Here is a 20,836-nt window from a genome sequence, read left to right on the forward strand (position 1 = left end):
TTAAACGGTTACACTCTGAATGGAGGTTAGACATGATTCTGAGAGCTCTACTGGGGCCACAGGGGTACTTTTAAACTTCGGAGTGTTTTAACAAAATACACACATGTTTCAGACCTTGCATTAGTGTAACATGATTCTCACAATCACCGTATAGCTTTAACACTTTAGATGTCATACTGAAAGAAACAAAAAACAGTTGACTAACATTGAACAAGATACAAAGAACCATTGTTACTGGACACATTAGGCTAACGTACATTTTTCTGTAGCAACTTTCCCACAGTTCCCTTCCTGTTTGTTTTCAGGTTTGTTAATATTACTCTCATGACTAAGAAGCGAGTAATGTACGTGGATTCAGGAAGGACACAGACAGAGAGAGGGAACAGTTGAACTATTATATAGTTAAGTTTGGTTTTTGAAACACTGATTAAAGGGTAAGCAGCTATTTTGTTCACCTTTCTCTTCGCTTTGTATCTCTGCACAGCAGACTCTCGCTAATCAGCAGCAGTTGGGAGCAGACACATGGATTAGTGGTTTATGCCGATCGGAATCTGCACCTCAATGAAATCCCTTGTCTGGTTTTTGTTTCAGAATGTGCATTTTCTCAAAAATCAAACTTATCATTAAATTAAAGGTTTAATTTGGCATCAATAGGTCATTTCAGATTACCCGGGTTTGAATTAGCAAGAGAGTCTACTGTGTTAGAAACTCAGCCTGCAGAATCCTAATTGCCAGCTCCTTTTGAAAAAATAGAAAAATTTAAAATTTGAAAAATAGACCTTTTAACTCTGCTGAATCAATTTGGAGAGACAGAGCTAAGAATTATTTTAAAACATCATAAAAACACAGATATAAGATATATAAAAAGACATTTGTATCTACTTCCACTTGAAATGTTTTAATATTCTTTATTGCCACGGTATGCACTTTTCCGGTACTTACTGCAGAATTTCTGAAAGTCTGTCTGTATGTCCTTTCTGGAGTTGAGGAAGACTCTGCCTTTTTCAGTCCCAACCGTATACACACTCTCCTCATGCACTGTCACACAGGCCACCTCTGCATTGAGCTTGGAGAGCGCAGTGCACTGCAAGACAAAACAGAGGATCACTCAGCAACCAGTTCAAACACTGGGCAAGATTCTCAAAGCTTATTACTCCAAAATCACCATTTGCAAAGTTCAATTCTACAATCAAATCAGTAAGGTGCACCCTGTCCAGGGGATCCTCACAATCACACAGTATATGAAATGTGTTAAATAGCTATCATGTAGCCATATCCAATCTGAAATGTCTATAGGAAGCTACAAGTGTATGATAAAGGTTTGGTGAAGATTGGTATTGTGTTCTGGAAAGACACCATGTAGTGTGACAGACAGACAAACACAATCAGTGCAAAAGGGTCCCAGTTTTTTAACCCTAAACATCTTAAAATAACTGTAGCTAACAAAATAATCCCTTAAATCTTAGTCATTTCGCACTTCCATTTGCTAAATCCATCTCAGCTGTGCAGTTGTAAAAGAAACACTTATAGCACACATGGATTTTCATTTTAAAGCATGATATCAGGTTCTACTTTAGGTTAAAGGAAGCTCTTCGTTCCTATGCCTGGCGTTATTCTTGAGTTATCGGTTTGCACTTGTACTCCCTGGGTCATTTCACCTCAGCAGTGTCTTCTGGGTAAATCACGTTACTGTCTGAAAGCATGTCAGTCAATATGGGAAGCAGCTGGTTGGTTATTAACAGAAATGAAGCCAGTGGAGGTGGACACATTTTCACTCTCCAGATGAAAATGTTGGGAAGCCATGCTTTGTACTGCCTGGGTCAGAGTTTTCTTTAACCTAGTGTAGTACCACGCATCACGATTTCAAATGAAAATCCATGTTTTGCTAGATCATGCGCTTCTTTCAAAACTGCACATTTGAGACCTATACAACTAACAGATGTTCGTTGGCTATGATTATTTTAAGGCAAGCAACTAAATTAAATGAGTTATTTCAGATGCGAGTTGAGAATTAAATGAGCTCTTACTGGACTCGTATACTAAGCAGATTCATATAGGAGTGTAGTCAACAAGCCAGCCCCCCCAGCTCTGAGCAGCACAGAGCATGCAGGTCACCACTGGAATTCCCTTCAGGGCAGACAGCTTCATTGGCACCAGTGTTAACATTTGGTTATTTCTCACACCCAAGTGAAACTGTGGGTATGTCTCCCAGCACTTCGAGTGTGCTGGTGTATTGTACAGGAGACCAGGTTTTAGGTTGTGAAAGACAGACAGTGTGGGGTGGAACTGACCACTGAGTCTAAGGCAGACACTAGGCTGGAGAAGATCTCCTGTTTTCCAGTAAAATTGGGGACACGCGGCTCAGCTCTGGGAATGGTCCGGATTCCTTCACATTGCTTCCTGGGTTGCGCCATTCTTACCTACAGTGGAAGAAAAATAAAAAACAGTCACTGTTTTTATTTATTTGAAACGTTCACACTGGGATTGGCACAGGTGTCTTAGGAAAGCACCAGCACCAAGTCATACCACTGAGTCACCCTAACATGACACACTCACACTATGTGCTCATCTAGAAAGTACATGCTGTATAATCCTTTACACAACTCATTTCTACCACACAATATCTCTTGGAAATACCAGCTTGGGATTGGACAGTTTGCACGAGTTCATTATAGAAGACAGGTCTTCTCCTGCAGTTTGGCCGAGCTGCTCAAACTGTGGAAAAATAAAACAATATGAGACACCCTACACATGGCGTACTCGCTATGATCTATGATCTAACCATGATCTATACTGCCGTATATATACACGGGGTGCCAGGCACACAAGACAAGATGCACTAGCTTAACATTTGCATCAATATATAGCTGTTTAGCCCTGTTGTACAATATTGACATGTTCTGATATCTGAAGCAGAACCTGTTTATATTTCATGCTTAATAATGAATGTATTGTGCAGGGAATAGTCTGTATGTGGACGTTTGCATAAAAGAGATGCGTTTTACAATGACTGGTACTATATTCAATACAAAACACTGATGAGTTAAAGAGAAATAAAATGTCCCACCCAGTCATTCTAGTGCTAAATAATGTATTATTCGGCACAGATTTCAACTTAAAATATCCTGCAGGTATTTAAACATTGGATGATAGAATGCCAATAATTTTAGTAAGCAAGAGAAAGGGGGGGGTGGTGTCTATAGGAGATATTATATATATATTTAACCCGGACAGAACCCTTGAGATATATGTCTCATTTCCAAGGGGGTCCTGGCAGGAGAGGGCAGCAAGAAATAACATTATAAAATCAACAGCAAAAAGAGACATAATTCAAAACAGGACAAAAAAAAAAAAAACACTTAAAACAATCATAACTGTAATACAAAATAAAAGCATCAAATTACTCAGTATTTACAGGATTTGCAACCCTGGTCAGATTTAAAATAAATATTTAGCAGAGAATTAAAAAGGTATGGTGAAGAGGCTGTTTTTATGTTGAGTTCCAAAGATGAGATGCTTGATATCCAAACGCATGTTGGCCCATATCAGACCTCAATTCAGGGATTTTAAAAGTAGGGCACATCATGTGATCTCAGTGCACAGGTAGGTTACATGTCTCTGACAGAGATGCAAGGTAACTTGGAGCATTTCCAGTGAACACCTTATAAACTAAACACAAAAAATGACACAGCCTTCTACTCTCCAGACTGAGTCACCCTGAAGTTTTAGAGAGTAGTGGTGTGGCTTGTAATCCACATTCAGTATAAATCCTGCAGCACTATTATAGATGGGAAACAACTTTGTCAGAACTGTATGTGATGCGCTCCTGCACACTGAATCAGCATAGGTCTATTAAAGGTAATATCGTTTGGGTTACTAACTGAGAACGACCTTCTTGAGAGAAACACTGCCTGTGTCTGTATAGAAAACCAAGTTTAACTCTGCCTTTGTGTACCACATGTTCAATATGGTATTCACAACTCAGCACCAAATCAACCCATAAACCAAGACATTTATGTTACAGTTTCTAGACTAGTGCCATCATTTGATGCAAGAGCAAGATAGGATGCCAAGAGAAATTTCCACATAATTCAGAAGTTATTTACATGGATATGAAAGTAGCTAATTGGGATAAGCTTTTCTCAGCCCATTATAAGATTCTCCATATTATTTCATAAGCCCTCTTTCATTCATTTGGTTTCAGGAAAACAACCTTGACAAAGCAAGCTCGACAGAGGCCTGTGTGTGCCTGGCGAATCCAGAACAGGAATTAACAAGCAGACAGTTACACTTGGATTTCTTGATTTGAATGCTAATGGAAAGAGAGAGAGAGAGAGAGAGAGAGAGAGAGAGAGAGAGAGAGAGAGACATAGAGGAGTGTGTGTTCGTTAATGTCAGGGCCTGTTGTAATCTTTATCTTCCTCCCTGCGTGACCAGGATGAAAAAAATAAGAGGAAAAATAAAAAAAAGATAATAAAAACGCAATCCTAATTCCAGGCCCCACAGATTCCCATGGCAACGGCAATCAGTCTCCTTGGAAACTAATCTCGAGGCATTTGAACAATGTAGCTCCAGCCTTTAATCTCTCCAGACACTAGGAGCCATTATCGCAGCCCCTGGGTGGCTGGAGGCATAGATACAGAGCAAACAGACAGACAGGCAGGCCGGCAGGCCCACGGCTGTATACAGGGCTGCCAGATTTCAGATATCAGTCTGCAGTGTTTCTTTACTCACCATATCAGTCTGCAGTGTTTCTTTACTCAGATCAGTCTGCAGTGTTTCTTTACTCACCAGATCAGTTGGCCATTTTTCTTTTTACAGTTTGACACCTTAATGAAAAGTCATGCTTATCACGTTTCAGAAATAGAGAATTGGTAATACTTATTAGAATAGTCATATTCATGTATATGATCAGCTGTATACAGGGCTGCCAGATTTAGCCTAAAATTAAGAATACAGGCCAAAGTAACTCAAAGTAAATTTGTATTTCATTGCATTTCAGATTTGCAGTATTGGCGTTTAGCATTGTTGCCAGGGACAGATGAAATATAAAAAAGCTGAATGCTTTACAATCTCTAATTGTGTATATCTTTTTTTTAACATTAACTTTGAATTCTTTAACACAAACAAGGTTTCCAGATGTGTTTTTATGTATACAGGACCAAAGTCGTCTATTAGTATTTACAAGAAAAAGAGATGAGTTGTGCTGTAAAGCCTAAATAAACACGACAAATACCATTTTAAAACCGCACTGCTTTTTAATTTATCTTTTTAAGTGTTTTTTAAAATGATAACTGCCAACTCCTAGTCCCCAAAAAAAAGAAGTACCCACCAACGAATGACAAGAATAGTCGAGTGCCCTTCAGTATTAACCCACCCCCTGTATTCAGTATTAACCCACCCCCTGTATTCAGTATTAACCCTCCCCCTGTATTCAGTATTAACCCTCCCCCTGTATTCAGTATTAACCCCCCCCTGTATTCAGTATTAACCCTCCCCCTGTATTCAGTATTAACCCTCCCCCTGTATTCAGTATTAACCCTCCCCCTGTATGCAGTGTTAACCCTCCCCCTGTATGCAGTGTTAACCCTCCCCCTGTATTCAGTATTGATATTTGTTAAGCCATTCGTGTAACTCAGTCACAACTGAGAAACTAATCGTAACATTGATTTAATTTACAAGGTTTTTCTATGAAACTAAACAGGCTTTTAAATCATAAGTCTTACTTTTTCATTTCATCTTTATCAATGTAAATACAGTTACGCAGAACGAGAGAAGTGTGTCCGGCATAAAATAGTTTTCATTATAGCTTTAATAAAGATTAGTCGCTTATTAACATGTTGCGATCTCGTTTGTACGTTCAGCTTGTTAATCAAAAATTAAAGCTTGGCCGATTTAAAAGTCAATTAGTTGTTTCACAAAAAAACCCAAAAAAACACCTGTAAATTAATAGATTGTACTCTTTTATTATTATTATTATCTATTTCTTAGCAGACGCCCTTATCCAGGGTGACTTACAATTGTTACAAGATATCACATTATTTTTTACATACAATCACATTATTTTTTACATACAATTACCCATTTATACAGTTTTAACTGGAGCAATCTAGGTAAAGTACCTTGCTCAAGGGTACAGCAGCAGTGTCCCCCCACCAGGGATTGAAACCACGACCCTCCGGTCAAGAGTCCAGAGCCCTAACCACTACTCCACACTGCTGCCCTCTTAACACGTTTCTCAGTTGTAATTGAGATATGAGTGGCTTAACAGGGATTAACTGAATTCTTAAAAGGAGAGTAGAAAGTCAGGGTGAAGCACCAAAAATCAGAAGCCCCGCTATATGTTGGCCGAGCCGCATGCTCCCAGTGTTGTGCCAAACCGTGCAATCAGAAGAACAGAGTCTCATTTGTAGTCAGAACACATGCGCAGTCATGCGAATTCAAACGCGCATGCCTAGAATATCACCTTTCACTTTGAATCAGTACATGAAACTGGTTTCAGAAAACATTACATTTTTTAACAGAGTAAATACCTGAATAATTGTTGCAAAAATCAACATAGAAGTTTATGAAGAGATGCAGACAGGTTCTCTTTTGAAGGCAGTAAAGCACAGTATTGAAAGCTGAGGGAACGACTCAAGCGAGGCGCTCAGTACAGAAGCTGAGGGAACGACTTAAGCGTGGCTCTCAGTACAGAAGCTGAGGGAACGACTCAAGCGAGGCGCTCAGTACAGAAGCTGAGGGAACGACTCAAGCGAGGCGCTCAGTACAGAAGCTGAGGGAACGACTCAAGCGTGGCGCTCAGTACAGAAGCTGAGGGAACGACTCAAGCGTGGCGCTCAGTACAGAAGCTGAGGGAACGACTCAAGCGAGGCGCTCAGTACAGAAGCTGAGGGAACGACTCAAGCGAGGCGCTCAGTACAGAAGCTGAGGGAACGACTCAAGCGAGGCGCTCAGTACAGAAGCTGAGGGAACGACTCAAGCGAGGCGCTCAGTACAGAAGCTGAGGGAACGACTCAAGCGAGGCGCTCAGTACAGAAGCTGAGGGAACGACTCAAGCGAGGCGCTCAGTACAGAAGCTGAGGGAACGACTCAAGCGAGGCGCTCAGTACAGAAGCTGAGGGAACGACTCAAGCGAGGCGCTCAGTACAGAAGCTGAGGGAACGACTCAAGCGAGGCGCTCAGTACAGAAGCTGAGGGAACGACTCAAGCGTGGCGTTCAGTACAGAAGCTGAGGGAACGACTCAAGCGTGGCGCTCAGTACAGAAGCTGAGGGAACGACTCAAGCGAGGCGCTCAGTACAGAAGCTGAGGGAACGACTCAAGCGAGGCGCTCAGTACAGAAGCTGAGGGAACGACTCAAGCGAGGCGCTCAGTACAGAAGCTGAGGGAACGACTCAAGCGTGGCGCTCAGTACAGAAGCTGAGGGAACGACTCAAGCGAGGCTCTCAGTACAGAAGCTGAGGGAACGACTCAAGCGAGGCGCTCAGTACAGAAGCTGAGGGAACGACTCAAGCGTGGCGCTCAGTACAGAAGCTGAGGGAACGACTCAAGCGTGGCGCTCAGTACAGAAGCTGAGGGAACGACTCAAGCGAGGCGCTCAGTACAGAAGCTGAGGGAACGACTCAAGCGTGGCGCTCAGTACAGAAGCTGAGGGAACGACGCAAGCGAGTTTTGTATGGCCTGGATAGGGCTCTTTGTTTCCGGTTTTTATTTTTGGTCACGTGATGTCCCTTTCAATTTATTAGCCCGCTCCGTTACATAATCTTGGAAAAGCACTGATTGTAAAACAACAACAAAAAAAAAACAAGTTCAGTTATATTGCTTTGCCCGGAAATCTTAATGACTTGTTGCAAACATGTTATAACCTGTTTTGCAAATAACAGTTTCCTCTTCATTATTTAATTAAATCAGTTTAACTTCACTCAATGTTTGCGTTCGGTTTGAATTAAAATTAAGGAGCTGCCTTTTTATTTATTTTTTTTACATCAATGAAACAGAATTATTGTCTCAATCAAGTTACAGGAGAAAAAACGGAAGTGAACTGGGTTCACAATTAACACAGGTGTTGTGTTGGTGCTAGAATAGAGAATCTGTGTTGAAATGTTATATTGTAGGTTTAAAATGTATATCATATTTACATATCTTATGTCGTGTCATGAGCAGGTACTGTAATCCCTTTTAAAACAAATACACTGCATTTGTCATCCACAAAGCGCTCAAATGTTTTTAATACACGCAGCAGTCAAACAAAAAACAAAAAGCTTCTTTTTACTGAAAACCAAGCATTCAGAAGAGCTTATCAGAAAGAATCCTTACAAAATCTTTCTTTTTAGGAGGTGTTTTTGGTGAGATCAGGGCAGTAATCGTATTTTGCTTCATAATAACTATATATTATATATATATAGCATAATACACACAGTATAAACAGAAATAATGGAAAAGCACCAGTGTGTTACATTTAAAGTTTAATACACTGTAGAGCCACAGTACAATACAAATCACACAGAAACTGCGTAGGCTCCCTTGTTCTTGTGTATTTTGCTGCCATCAAGTGATAACTATGACTGTACTGCACAGAGTACGGGTAAGATTCTGTTACAATGTTCGAGAGGATTAAAAGAAATGTTTCAAACAATGCTAGCAGTAGTATTTAAAATGTCATTTCATGTTTTTACAGTACGTGTCTTTGGGCTCTCGTGGCAGTATGAACATTTTGGTATGCGGCTCGTTGGTTTCTTAATGTGCTTTCTGAGTCTACGCAATGCCAAAGTAATCCAACAGCTTTTCTTTTACACCGTGTGCGTTAGCCAGAGACACAACAAAATAACAACTGTCTATGGAGGTCAGCGAAAAGATATCTGGTTTCAGCTTTAATTATATTAATTCCTTGCTTTATTGTTTTATTTCATTGTACATGGTATTTTTTACATGAAGTGACAACATGTAAAAAGTGAAACCGAATCCCCAAATGTCTTTATCTGCAACTGAATTTATTCTGTCCTGCTGAGAGCTGAATGTACTGTTTTAGACTCATAATAATAAATGTGCACTGATCAGTTTCCATCTGGACCGTTCCGTAGGTAGCAGCGTGTGTAAATGACACATGCCAGAGGTCTATCAGTTAATACATCAGATATTACAGGGTCAGATATGACAGGTTCTGTACAAAAATAAAGAAAAAATGTTTAACTGGTCGTGGCAAAACCAAAAAAAGTTTAAATTTTTTTTTAAAGTTTACTATCACTCCTATGAATGCCACCCCTCCTCTTATCATCAAACTGAAATGTCCCTGCCAGAAAATAATGGAAGAGAATGGAACAACTGATACATAGATCAGGCATCTGAATGAATTCTGCCCTGAATGGCATCACTTTGCTGCGATAGCGCACGAAAGCATGATTTAGAAGTCGAGTCTCATGCGTTTGCTAACGCACATCAAATAGCGAATCATGCGCCCAGCCAATCAAAGCACAGTGGGGGGAGTAAGGTTACAACCAATAAGGATTCAGCATTCCCTTGAGAGCACCTGTGCGTCTGCGATAGTGAGCAGAGGGGATTTTGAAACCAAAAAAAAGAAGGAAGACAAAAGCCCCCAAAATTTAAAATGTTTGAATACGAAATTTAATAAGTGTTCTATAAGCAAGAAGTTACATAAAAAAAAAAATCTGTTTCACTTGCTGAGTTTCACTGTATAGCTCACCTTCGAACCGTGAGCACCTTCGCTGCCTATTATAAATGCTTTCCTGTTAAAGAAATAGATTGCATTTGCATCTTAAACAACAATAACTAAGTCTGCATACGTACCAGTTATGTGAACCCCTGTCTATAAGGCTTTGACTGACCTATCTGGCACTTGCAGCATCTGCAACCTCCAACACTGGGGCTTCAAGTTCAGCATCTGCTTCCCTCAAACCCTGTAATCTTTCCTCTGTAAGTTCAACATCCATTACAGAGAGCTCTGTTGTGTAAAACACAAAAAGCCAGGATGATATTGCTAACCTTCTGAGGAGTGCACTGCAGTGTTCCCCCAGAGACATCCAAACATCAGAATCACATTCTGAGGATTCCAAATGTTCGCTCAATTACAGTACAAGCACATTTAAAGGTACGGTTATACCTCTGTTCGGCAGCGGTCACTTCAGTGGATGTCCGTTGTCCCCTATCAACCAGCCTCTCAGACTGTCATACCGCTGAATCACAGCTGCCACCTGTGACAGCGAGGATAAAGAAGTCATGAGCGGAGCAACAATAGTTTGCATACACATTTGTGATGTAGTTGTTGGTATCACAGATCACACACTACTTGCACATTGACAGCATAGGTCCCCTTACGATTTACATAGAGGTACCTATTCTGTGTTGGTTGCCAGAGTTGGCGATTTTTTTATTTAAAAAAAAAAAATTAAAAAAATCAGATTATTTGATTTAAAATCAGATTTTTTTTAATTTAAAATCGATTTTTTTTTCTTTTAAATTATCGATTTTTTTTTGTAGTACCGTAGTTGTAGCTCTACAGTACCTCCAAACTGTAAATTTAAGGTGGTCTGTGAATAGTTACATACCAAACTAAATTACTCAATCTTAAATGAATACATAAATAAAGCAAATTATTTATCATTGTGGCATCCTCTAAATGTGGACTACAATATGTGAACTACAAGAATTTAGCGATGAGGTACACCAGAGAAAAATCCCCCTCACTCATCCCAGTCATTCTTTTCTTTTACTTTTCTTTCTTTGATTTCCTCTTTCTGTGTCAGTCCAAACACACGCAGTTGTTACTTAGGACTACTTTGCTTATGTTCAATTGTTAAAGTAGAAATTATTATTATTTTTTATTATTATTTATTTATTTCTTAGCCAGATGCCCTTATCCAGGGCCACTTACAATTGTTACAAAATCGCAGTACAAAGCATCACATTAATCCAGTGCGCCCTCCACATTTATTTTATTTCTCTCTCTCTTTTCTTTGCCTGCTTCTCTGGTAGTTTCAGCAGTATTTATAGTCGACCATGTAATTTGCGCACAGTTTAGACCTGGTTTTCACATGTCCATTGAAATGCAAACGCTAACACTGTTGATGGTTTGCTAAATCGCTACATTTTTATGTAAATGAGGACACGCCCCTAAAGTTCAGCCCACGTCCAGCGCTAACGCGGACTTGCAGAGTGGGCACTAAAACACAGTTTCTAAATCACTTCTGTGGGCAAAGCCTGTTTGCTCCACCAGCTCTCTGTGAGAGCGCAAAGCTGTGCCAGACAGGCAGGGCACTGCGCTTCACCTACAAATGCAGCAGCATGTTTCCTAATGAACAGCGAACACAATTCAAGGGCGCTCGACCGCAGAGGGAGTGCTCAAGGGCGCTCAAGTCAGTTTTTGTCACATTTCTTTACCAAGCCAAAATGTTTGTCTGTTTAAAAAAGATTATTGTACAGTAATTTAGCATTTGAAATATGCAGCTTGTATAATTTTTTGAAAATGTTAAGTCATTTTTTTGTGTGCGTTTAATACGGTCATCATAACTTTGAATGTTTTCAGTCATTCTGACCGGCTTATTGCAATTACTCAAATACTGTGTGAAGGTATCTTCACCTGCACTGAAGAGCTGCTCTTCAGTTTTATATATCTAGCCTGTGTTACATACAGTATGTTTATGGCAGGTAAAGAGAAGCTTGTCAAACACTTGTCAAAAACACACAATATTTATGTAATTGCAATGAGAAACATCGTCTTTCAAACCTGCTTTTGAGTTTTTAAATGAACCTTTTGACAGAAGTACAGCACTGTATAATACAACTGTATATGACATCTGGGGATACAGCCAACAGTGATTTAATTCAAATTGGTTGAAGTTCATTGGGAGCTAATTACCGAGGTTCACAAATCACTCACATCTCAAGCATGCTGGTGACGTCAAACACACACACACACAGGCCTGCTCCCAACAGGACAGAACACTCCCACTGCCCTGTCCCAGCCAAGAGTCTCCTTCCAGAACTACCTGTGAAGTTCTATCATGTCCTGCTGGCACCAGGCCCAAGCACTACAGCACAACATCACTGCAGTACAGAGCTATATGGGCTTGGTCACACTCATGCTATAGTTATGCATTCATATAAAGGGCAATTAGATCATTAAACTAGAACACTGTCATGCTTGAATGAAGTAAAATTCATAAGTAACAAAGACAAATACTGCAATAGTCTCATAATGGATCATAAAGGAAGACTACAACTATGCTTACATGCATGAAAGGTGAATGATTGGACTGAAGTTTTGCTCGTTTCAGATTTTAAATACATTTACATATGTAATTTCTACAACTGGTGACAGGTCCATTTTTATTTATTTTTTTATTACAGTATTTTTTGTAATACATTTTTTTCAGTTTCCTGTTGGAGTAATTGTCGCTAACACACTCATTCTTTGTTGTACATTTCAATGCGTTACACAGTAGGTCTCAAATACGGAGTTTTAAAAGAAACAAGTTATGGTGAACATGTCATTTCATTTTTAAACAGGATCTCTGGTACTGCACTAGTTAAAGACATCTCTCTTTGGAATGCATTCAGGAAGTTACACAATCAATCAATCAAAACCTTTACTTATACAGATGAGTCAATTGAGAACAAATTTACAAGGATCTGGCAAGAGGCTCACGCTAGAGTCCTACTTTGGGGTGCAGGGTTTTGGGTCAGAAAGTGAACTTTTTAGCGGTTTGGGAGCAGGTCAAAAAATGTCATTTTCGGGTCTGAATTTGAATCACCAAAAACGTTTTCTGTCCTTTCATTGTACTCGTCTGTAATCCTTTCCAAAAGAACGTATTAGAAGGTAAATGTACCGGTATTTCCTGCACTAAAGCATGAGGCGATTAGGGAGGAGTCAGCTGACTAAGCAGTGTTCTCGGTTTGTATTGCCGCTTGTTTGATACGTCGCAAGATCCTTCTATCACATCTACTTGGTGATATTAAAAATGCCTGTGGACGAGGTGAAACAAGATAGGGCAGGGTTTCTATCATGTAGTGGATAAGAGTTTGAGAGGTAAATCACAAGTGTGGAATTCTTCTGGAATCACAAATGAAAATAATGAGCATGTGACTGGATTCGTTGCTTGTAAAACCTGTCATTATGTTTTTGTGAATGACAGCCACAAAACTGGCACATCTCTGCGAAAGCACAGGTATAGCTCCTTTTAAAATGCTGGCACAAAAGGAATAGGACAGGTATTGTATAGTAAAGTAGAGATAGTAAATATGTGACAATGTTAAAATACATCCAGACCACTAGAGAAAGCTACCATGCTATAAACTCAATCTGTGGAGAATTGCAGAGATATCTGTGTGTGAATGTGATAGCGTGAGAGAGTCAGGTGACGCAGGTAGTAGGTCGGATGCAGGTTGTAAAAATCGGACCCGCGCAGGACTCACACCACCACAGCATGTGAACTTCCTAGGTTATTTCAGCTGGAGGGTGAAATTGTCCGCACTGATCCAAGCTATACTTTAAGCTCAGCACAGAAACCAGGACCACAGGACACAGGTAAGTTGAGACTTAGGGCAGAGTTTACTCTTCATTACACAGAGAGTGGTGAGGGGATGGCATGGATTACCTAGTCATGTTGTTTTAAGATGTACATGTTGTTTGGACCAAGCTGAAGCAGCTTTCACAGTACACGGGGGTTAACCCTTGCAGCAGCACCGCTCTCTCTTCACAGACCTGCCACTCCTGCTCAGCAGCTACAGTATCTCACAAGGCCATTTCTACGACTTGCTCAGGGTCAAAGCCAATCAGCTGTGGCTCCATGTTTACCCAACAGACTCCCAAAGCCAATCTGCAGAGGGGCTCGGCTGTACTACTTTCTACATGTGCTTCATGTGTAGAAGGACAAAGGGCTTATCACAATGGACTAATCGTACCTGTCACGCACTGCTGTTTGCTATTAAGTTCTCAAATGTGCTGTTTTTAAAATAAGTAAATATTGTTACCAAGTTAAAGAAAGCTCTCAGTTTGCATTACTTACTTTCAAAGTAACACTTCTCTCCAAGTCCTTCTTTCTTTCAGACATAGCAATAAGAGAGGGTTGCAGCTTTCATATAGTACAGAATACATTCACATAACAAATGAATCAGAGGGATAGTTCACATAACGAATGCTACACACAGCAAGTGTTTCTATTTTTTTGGCCAGTCCTAGGACCTACAGTAGTCACAACAGGTTTGTCTGTGGCATACATCCTCCACCACAGAATTAAATACAAAAGTATCTCTCTGTATCATGAAAAATCAGATCACCAGCCCTACACATCCACAGCATGCAATAGTACTGCAAGTGTGCTACGCCAGCTACAACCAATTATATAAAAGCACATTCCAAAAAGTATGTTTTCAATTTTAGACTTAAAAGAATCCAATGTTTGAACCTGCCAGATGTCAACCGGATTAGAGTTCCACAAACGAGGAGCACAACAGCACAAAGCTCTGGCTCCAGCTGATTTAAGATGATTTTTTGGAATAACTAAGAGTTCTGTGTTTTCTGATCTCAAAGAACGACACAGAGTTCGTAATTCTTGGAGACAGGACGACCCAAACTCATGAAGGATTTTAGAGGTTATTACTGCAACTTTACACTCAATTCTGTGACTCGCCGGTAACCAAGGTCAGGACCTAAGCACTGGAGTAATGATGTTAATTACTACGACTGTGAGAGAGCAGCCAGGCAGCTGCACTCTGGACAAGCTGAAGCCTTCTGAGTTTAGTGACAGGAACAAACAACAAGGAACTGCAATAAACAAGAGGAGTGGGTATGAATGCATGAATCAGCATCTCTGTATCCCAACAATCAATCTGGAAACATCTCTGTTTCCAGATTGAAGCACAGGCTTCAATCTGGAAACGTGTCTCAAGTGATAGAATGCTGTTCCGATAACAGAATTAAGATAGAAATCGAAGGAAAGCTCAGGGTCCAAGATAAGACAGACAGACAGACAGACAGATGCCCTTACCAATTAGTTGTACTAAAGACACTGATAGTAATCACAAAGACACTGATAGCAGTCACAATTGGATATGCGGGGATGACAGTGTATTCACATTTGTTTGACAGCGATCTACACTTTCTTCTGGGGTAAATAGGAGACATTTTGACACTTGAATGATGAATGTCTGGGTGTGTTCACGGAGATCATTCTGCGCAAATTCTGTGCAAAATCTGACCAATGTAACCAATGGGTGCGTTCACGGAGATCATTCTTAGAAGATCATTGGCTAAACTGGTCAGATTCTGCACAGAACCTGCGCAGAATGACCTTCGTGAACGCACCGTTTTTTTTTTTTTTTTATCCTGAGAAAGCGCAATTGTGACAATAACAAAGAGACAGAGGTCTCTGTTTAGTATGGTCAGTCTTTCTGTACACCATGCAACAGCCTTTCACGAGTAAAACTGTCAACGCGTGTCAAAACTACATGCACATAGCAAATAAACAAAATAAAAGCAGTTTTTGATTTCAGGCCCGCTGACTTTTGATAAAAGTGCTAGGGGGGTAAAGATACACAATTGTCTTTGCCAATTTCCTAAGTGGCACAACGGTTCTTCGTTTATTTATTTATGTACCTACTTATGGCACATTTGATTTTTTAAAATATATTTGTGTGAATAGATCAAGTAAAAATTGCGAATTCTCGCTAATGTGTTTCACTCTGAATGGATTTTGTTTTTAAAAAAACAGTATTATTAGTAATTGTATTATGATCAAAATCATCAGCGTATGCAATATTTAGAATAACCTAAATAAGTAGTTTAAGCTATTTTAATATATCAACAACTTGAAGGTTTTTGTTTCTGTTTCAGCCAAGATAGACAGTTAAATGAATATAATAGCTCACGCAGTAAATAATTACTGATAAATCATCGGAAATTCAATAGTTTAAATAAATCCACAAACCCACTGATCGAACAGGACAGCGGGAACGCCAGCAGACTGCAATGTCACCTTTAAAATTAAATCCAATTTTCCAAAACAAATAAAATAAATTAAAATAAAAAATGTGTTTTACTCGAAAGAACATGCAATTTAGTGCTTGCCACTGCAAACTAGCCAACTGTATTTGTGTTTCCTGTGTGCTGGAAGGGGATCTGTGTACCTGGAAAGCGTTGATCAATGTCACTTTCTTATTGAACAAAGCCTTCTGGAATAAACGTTTCTTTTTTAAACTAAATGTTATGACATCTTCCCAACCACATTATAGGCGAAGCACCACCCCAAAAAAATGATTTGTCAATGTTAAAAATGAAACACTATTACTCGGCTGGTACACAGCACTGCGACCATAGCGGAAACCAGGTTATTACTGTACAGCACCACAGCCGCCCTCCCAAAATTATAATCCGGCATTTCAAACTGTATACCCTTCACAAAGTCACGTGCACACTCAAAAACACACTACACTTCGTTTCTTTCTCTCTTTTAAAGCTAAATCAAACCAATCAACGATGTGCCCAAACACTTACCACACAAACGACCGCTTTAATTTCTTTACGTTCTCAATCCCGGAATAAAAATGCGTCTCCTCGCTTAATCCAATTGGAACAGATAGTGTTTTCTTTCGCTGCTGATCTGACGACTCCAAACCAAAACCTTAATCCGATGCATTTTTATTATTATTTAACTTTGTTTACTGCATTTTCAGCATGGATTTCCTGGATTATTTTCTTTTCTCGCTTTCTTTATGTTTTCTTTTGCAGAGGAGCGAGCCCCCTCCCCTTCTTTGTTCTGTAATCCAGTAAAATTGAAACTCATTCGCCCCTCTGCTAATCCCAACCCAACGCAACGACAGCATCTATTGGCTGTAATTTACATACAGGATTAAGGAACCCCTGCAAAACCCATTGGGAAAACAAGACGACACTGCAAACCGGCATGAAGTCAAACCTAACGCCCTGTTTATCAAACACAGAGCCCAGCGAATTGAACACGAGATTTTGCAGTGTGGCAGTTTAGTTTCGGTTGTGGTGGAGTTGTTACGTAATATTATATGAAGACCCAGATTATACAGATTATTTTTTAAACAGGAATGAAGCAGTTTTTATTTTGTTGAATGAGTTAAATTATTTTTCATATCAAAAATCTATTTTTAAATGGCGTTAATAACGGCGTCATTACTTTATTTATTTATTTAAACAAATATGCCACTAAAGTAAACAACCCTGAAAAAAAACTGTCTTTATGGTTTTGTGATTGTATATAAACCTATTCCACGCATACAACAGTAACGTTTCAATTGGTCTCAGTAAATAACACTCCCCAGAAACTCGCCCCGGAGCGGACGTGCCTGTGTTTAACATGTGATGCGATTCATGCTGGTGCTGTTTGGTTCACGCGATCTTGTTTTATGGACAACGGACATTTTACCCGAGGTTTCAATCCCTGAACGTAAGAGGTTGTTTTGGTTTTTATTTTCACTTTCCCTTCTACATTCTGCTTAGAGAGCGGTTGTTTGTACAAACAGTCTAAAATTGTATTTTGAACATTTTGGAAGTAGTGTTAAATAAACCGTGGGTGAATCATTTGGTAATAAACAATTGTAGCCTTTTGTTACTCATTTGATACCATAGCGCCCTCTAGCGCGATAAATGGTTATTGTCACAGCACCCTGAATACACTATGTAACACAATTTTTGTTCCTGGGTAGTAAGTGTTATTTCCTAATTGCTTATGCCTCAAAAGTATAGAAAATGGCTATTATTCCCCACAAACTTTGCTTTTGTGACCAGGACAGTGATATTTTGAAATTTACCTATTTCCATGAGAAAACGGGTGAATTTGTGTCTTTTCGTTCAGAAAAAAACAACATATGAATCCACATTAACATGTATTTATACTAAAGTAATACAAAAATGACTACAAAAGATTTAGAAGTGAGTAGTTTTTCGAGATTTACGATTATACTGTAAATCACTTTCACGAATCAGCCCCCAAATGTAGTCTCCCATCATGTTCTCGTTATACTGTCCTTGGTAGCGGCGTTCAAAGTCCAGTATATCCTGGTGGAAGCGCTCGCCTTGCTCCTCTGAGTATGCTCCCATGTTCTCCTTGAATTTATCAAGATGAGCATCAAGGATATGGACTTTGAGGGACATCCTACAGCCCATTGTGCCGTAGTTCTTCACCAGAGTCTCAACTAGCTCCACATAGTTTTCGGCCTTGTGATTGCCCAGGAAGCCCCGAACCACTGTGACAAAGCTGTTCCAAGCCGCTTTCTCCTTACTAGTGAGCTTCTTGGGGAATTCATTGCACTCCAGGATCTTCTTTATCTGTGGTCCGACGAAGTCATCGGCTTTGACCTTTGCCTCAGACAGCTTAGGGAAGAAGTCTTGAAGGTACTTGAAGGCTGCCGACTCCTTATCTAGGGCTCTGACAAATTGTTTCATAAGGCCCAATTTGATGTGCAGTGGTGGCATCAGCACCTTCCGGGGGTCCACCAGTGGCTCTCACTTGACGTTGTTCCTCCCCACAGAGAACTCGGTCTGCTGTGGCCAGTCCCGCCTGTGGTAGTGCACCTTGGTGTCCCTGCTGTCCCAAAGGCAAAGATAGCAGGGAAACTTGGTAAAACCGCCTTGGAGACCCATCAGGAATGCCACCATTTTGAAGTCTCCTATGACCTTGATGCCATCTCAGAAAAATGCAGATATGTATCAACTTAGGCAGCTGGAACTAAACTGAACTGGTGGGCTTAAGGACCCTGTATTTATATTACTATTTATATTACTGGAAAGTTCTAGAAAGTTCTAGAAGTTACTCCAAGTTTACTCAGCACTGAATCTATCTGGAATGTTCTGGAAAATAGGTAAATTTCAACATATCACTGTCCTGGTCACAAAAGCAAAGTTTGTGGGAAATAATAGCCATTTTCTATACTTTTGAGGCATAAGCAATTAGGAAATAACACTTACTACCCAGGAACAAAAAAAAAAAAAATGGTTACACGGTGATATCAAAGCTTTTCTGACCGCCGGGGAGGGCTCTGTGGCGGTGTTTTAACTGTTATAAGCTAAAGTCTAAGGTGGCCAGGAAGGATGGAAACAGTGGCAAAACCCCAATCCCGGCAGTATGAGGGATTTTATGCAATAGAAGGTGGGTACCTAATTAACATACCCCTGTGCAAAAATCAAAAGGGTAGATGTAGTCGGAGTATTTTCCGTCTAAAATGGTTAGCCTATATATTTGATAAAAGTATAACATAACTAGATTAATAAATATTGAAATAAATTAATACATAAATCAATACATAGACCTTTCTTTCTTTATCTTGCTATGTATTTATTTATTTTTCACTATCAGATACACTGCCAATACTGTATGAAACGAAAATAAATACTCAGCAGTTCTTGCTCAATTATATATTAGTGAAGATTTTTGTACATAAAGGTCGTCATACTTTCATATATTTTTACTTTCAAATTAAAAATATACATTGTAACGACCCGGACAATTGCTTTGTTGCAGGACTTGTCTGTTCAGTTGGTCTTGTCTGTCTTTTATGTTATATGTATTGTAAGGGGAATGGGTCACGCCGTTACTTAGCATGGGAAGGGGGAGTGAGTGAATGAGTGGGGAGAGGGGGAGTGAGTGAATGAGTGGGGAGAGGGGGAGTGAGTGAATGAGTGGGGAGAGGGGGAGTGAGTGAATGAGTGGGGAGAATGTGTGTTCCTGTTTTCGCAGGATGCAGAGCAGGGATGTGACTGGCTGATGAGATTATTATTATTATTATTATTATTATTATTTATTTCTTAGCAGACACCCATATCCAGGGCGACTTACAATTGTTACAAGATATCACATTATTTTTACAATTACAATTGTTACAAGATATCACATTATTTTTTTACATACAATTACCCATTTATACAGTTGGGTTTTTACTGGCGCAATCTAGGTAAAGTACCTCGCTCAAGGGTACAGCAGCAGTGTCCCCCACCTGGGATTGAACCTACGACCCTCTGGTCAAGAGTCCAAAGCCCTAACCACTGTGAGAAACTGTGGGTGTGACTGAGCGAGCGTGTGAGCTGTGACCAGAGAGAATATGCAGTGAAAGTGCCAACGTAGGGTTATTATTTTGGTGCTGTGAATTCCGGCCCCTGACAGGAATTCAACACCGTCTCCCTGAGTACTACTTCTTAAACATGAAAACGTTACAATATACTAAATGAACGGATCAAGCTTATGATAGTTTGCAAAATCAGATGAAAGTTTTCAATACAACTGGGATAATACATAATCATTACTTGCAAAATCTTGTTCGTGGCATGAAAGCTATGGCGTCTTGGGTTCGATTCCCACACAGGGTTTAGGCTATATTGCAAACTTAAAAAACAATTAAATGTATTTTATTTATGTATGACAAACACATTTTTTATGTGAAAAAATGTAGTTGATATGAATGACACTTTCATTGAACATACATACTTTTGCACACATAACTTTAACGTGTGTATATATATACAGTATATACTGTATATATGTATATAACATAAATGGCAGGATTTGAACCCTAACTAATCATACTTTCACTCCAACTACATAACTGCTACACTGCTACTGCTAATAGGTTTCAGTGTGTCATAAGCATGCAGGGAAAATAACACATTCTCTGGTTTATTTTTGGAGGACTCCTTGAAACCTCCTCAAGCTCCCTAGGAGAACCCCTGCTCTAGAGGATACTAAAACACTGTATTAACTTAGTCCCGCATTGTCTTTAGACTAAAGTTGTGATATTGTACTCCTGAAACAAATGTGAAGAATCCAAAATGTACTGCCAACATTTATGGAACTGAACTA

General features: G+C 39.7%; 1 protein-coding gene across 3 annotated transcripts in view; it reads right to left on the reverse strand.

Annotated features, from left to right (window-relative positions):
• Window positions 1–17,003, reverse strand: part of LOC117430196 (general transcription factor II-I repeat domain-containing protein 1-like) — a 44,066-nt gene extending 27,063 nt beyond the window's left edge. The window contains exons 1-4 of one of the 3 annotated variants that reach the window (XM_059000763.1): window positions 16,510–17,003; window positions 10,120–10,210; window positions 2,292–2,420; window positions 943–1,084 (exon numbers count right to left, since the gene is read on the reverse strand). In XM_059000763.1, the coding sequence (XP_058856746.1) occupies window positions 943–1,084; window positions 2,292–2,414 (265 nt within the window). In that variant the 5' untranslated portion in view covers window positions 2,415–2,420; window positions 10,120–10,210; window positions 16,510–17,003. The remainder of the gene's footprint in view (window positions 1–942; window positions 1,085–2,291; window positions 2,421–10,119; window positions 10,211–16,509) is intronic. The other 2 variants (XM_059000762.1, XM_059000764.1) reach the window with 2 other exon arrangements.
• Between the last annotated feature and the right edge of the window lie 3,833 nt (window positions 17,004–20,836).

The sequence above is a fragment of the Acipenser ruthenus genome, chromosome 26 (assembly GCF_902713425.1).
Source record: "Acipenser ruthenus chromosome 26, fAciRut3.2 maternal haplotype, whole genome shotgun sequence".
Classification (NCBI taxonomy): domain Eukaryota; kingdom Metazoa; phylum Chordata; class Actinopteri; order Acipenseriformes; family Acipenseridae; genus Acipenser; species Acipenser ruthenus.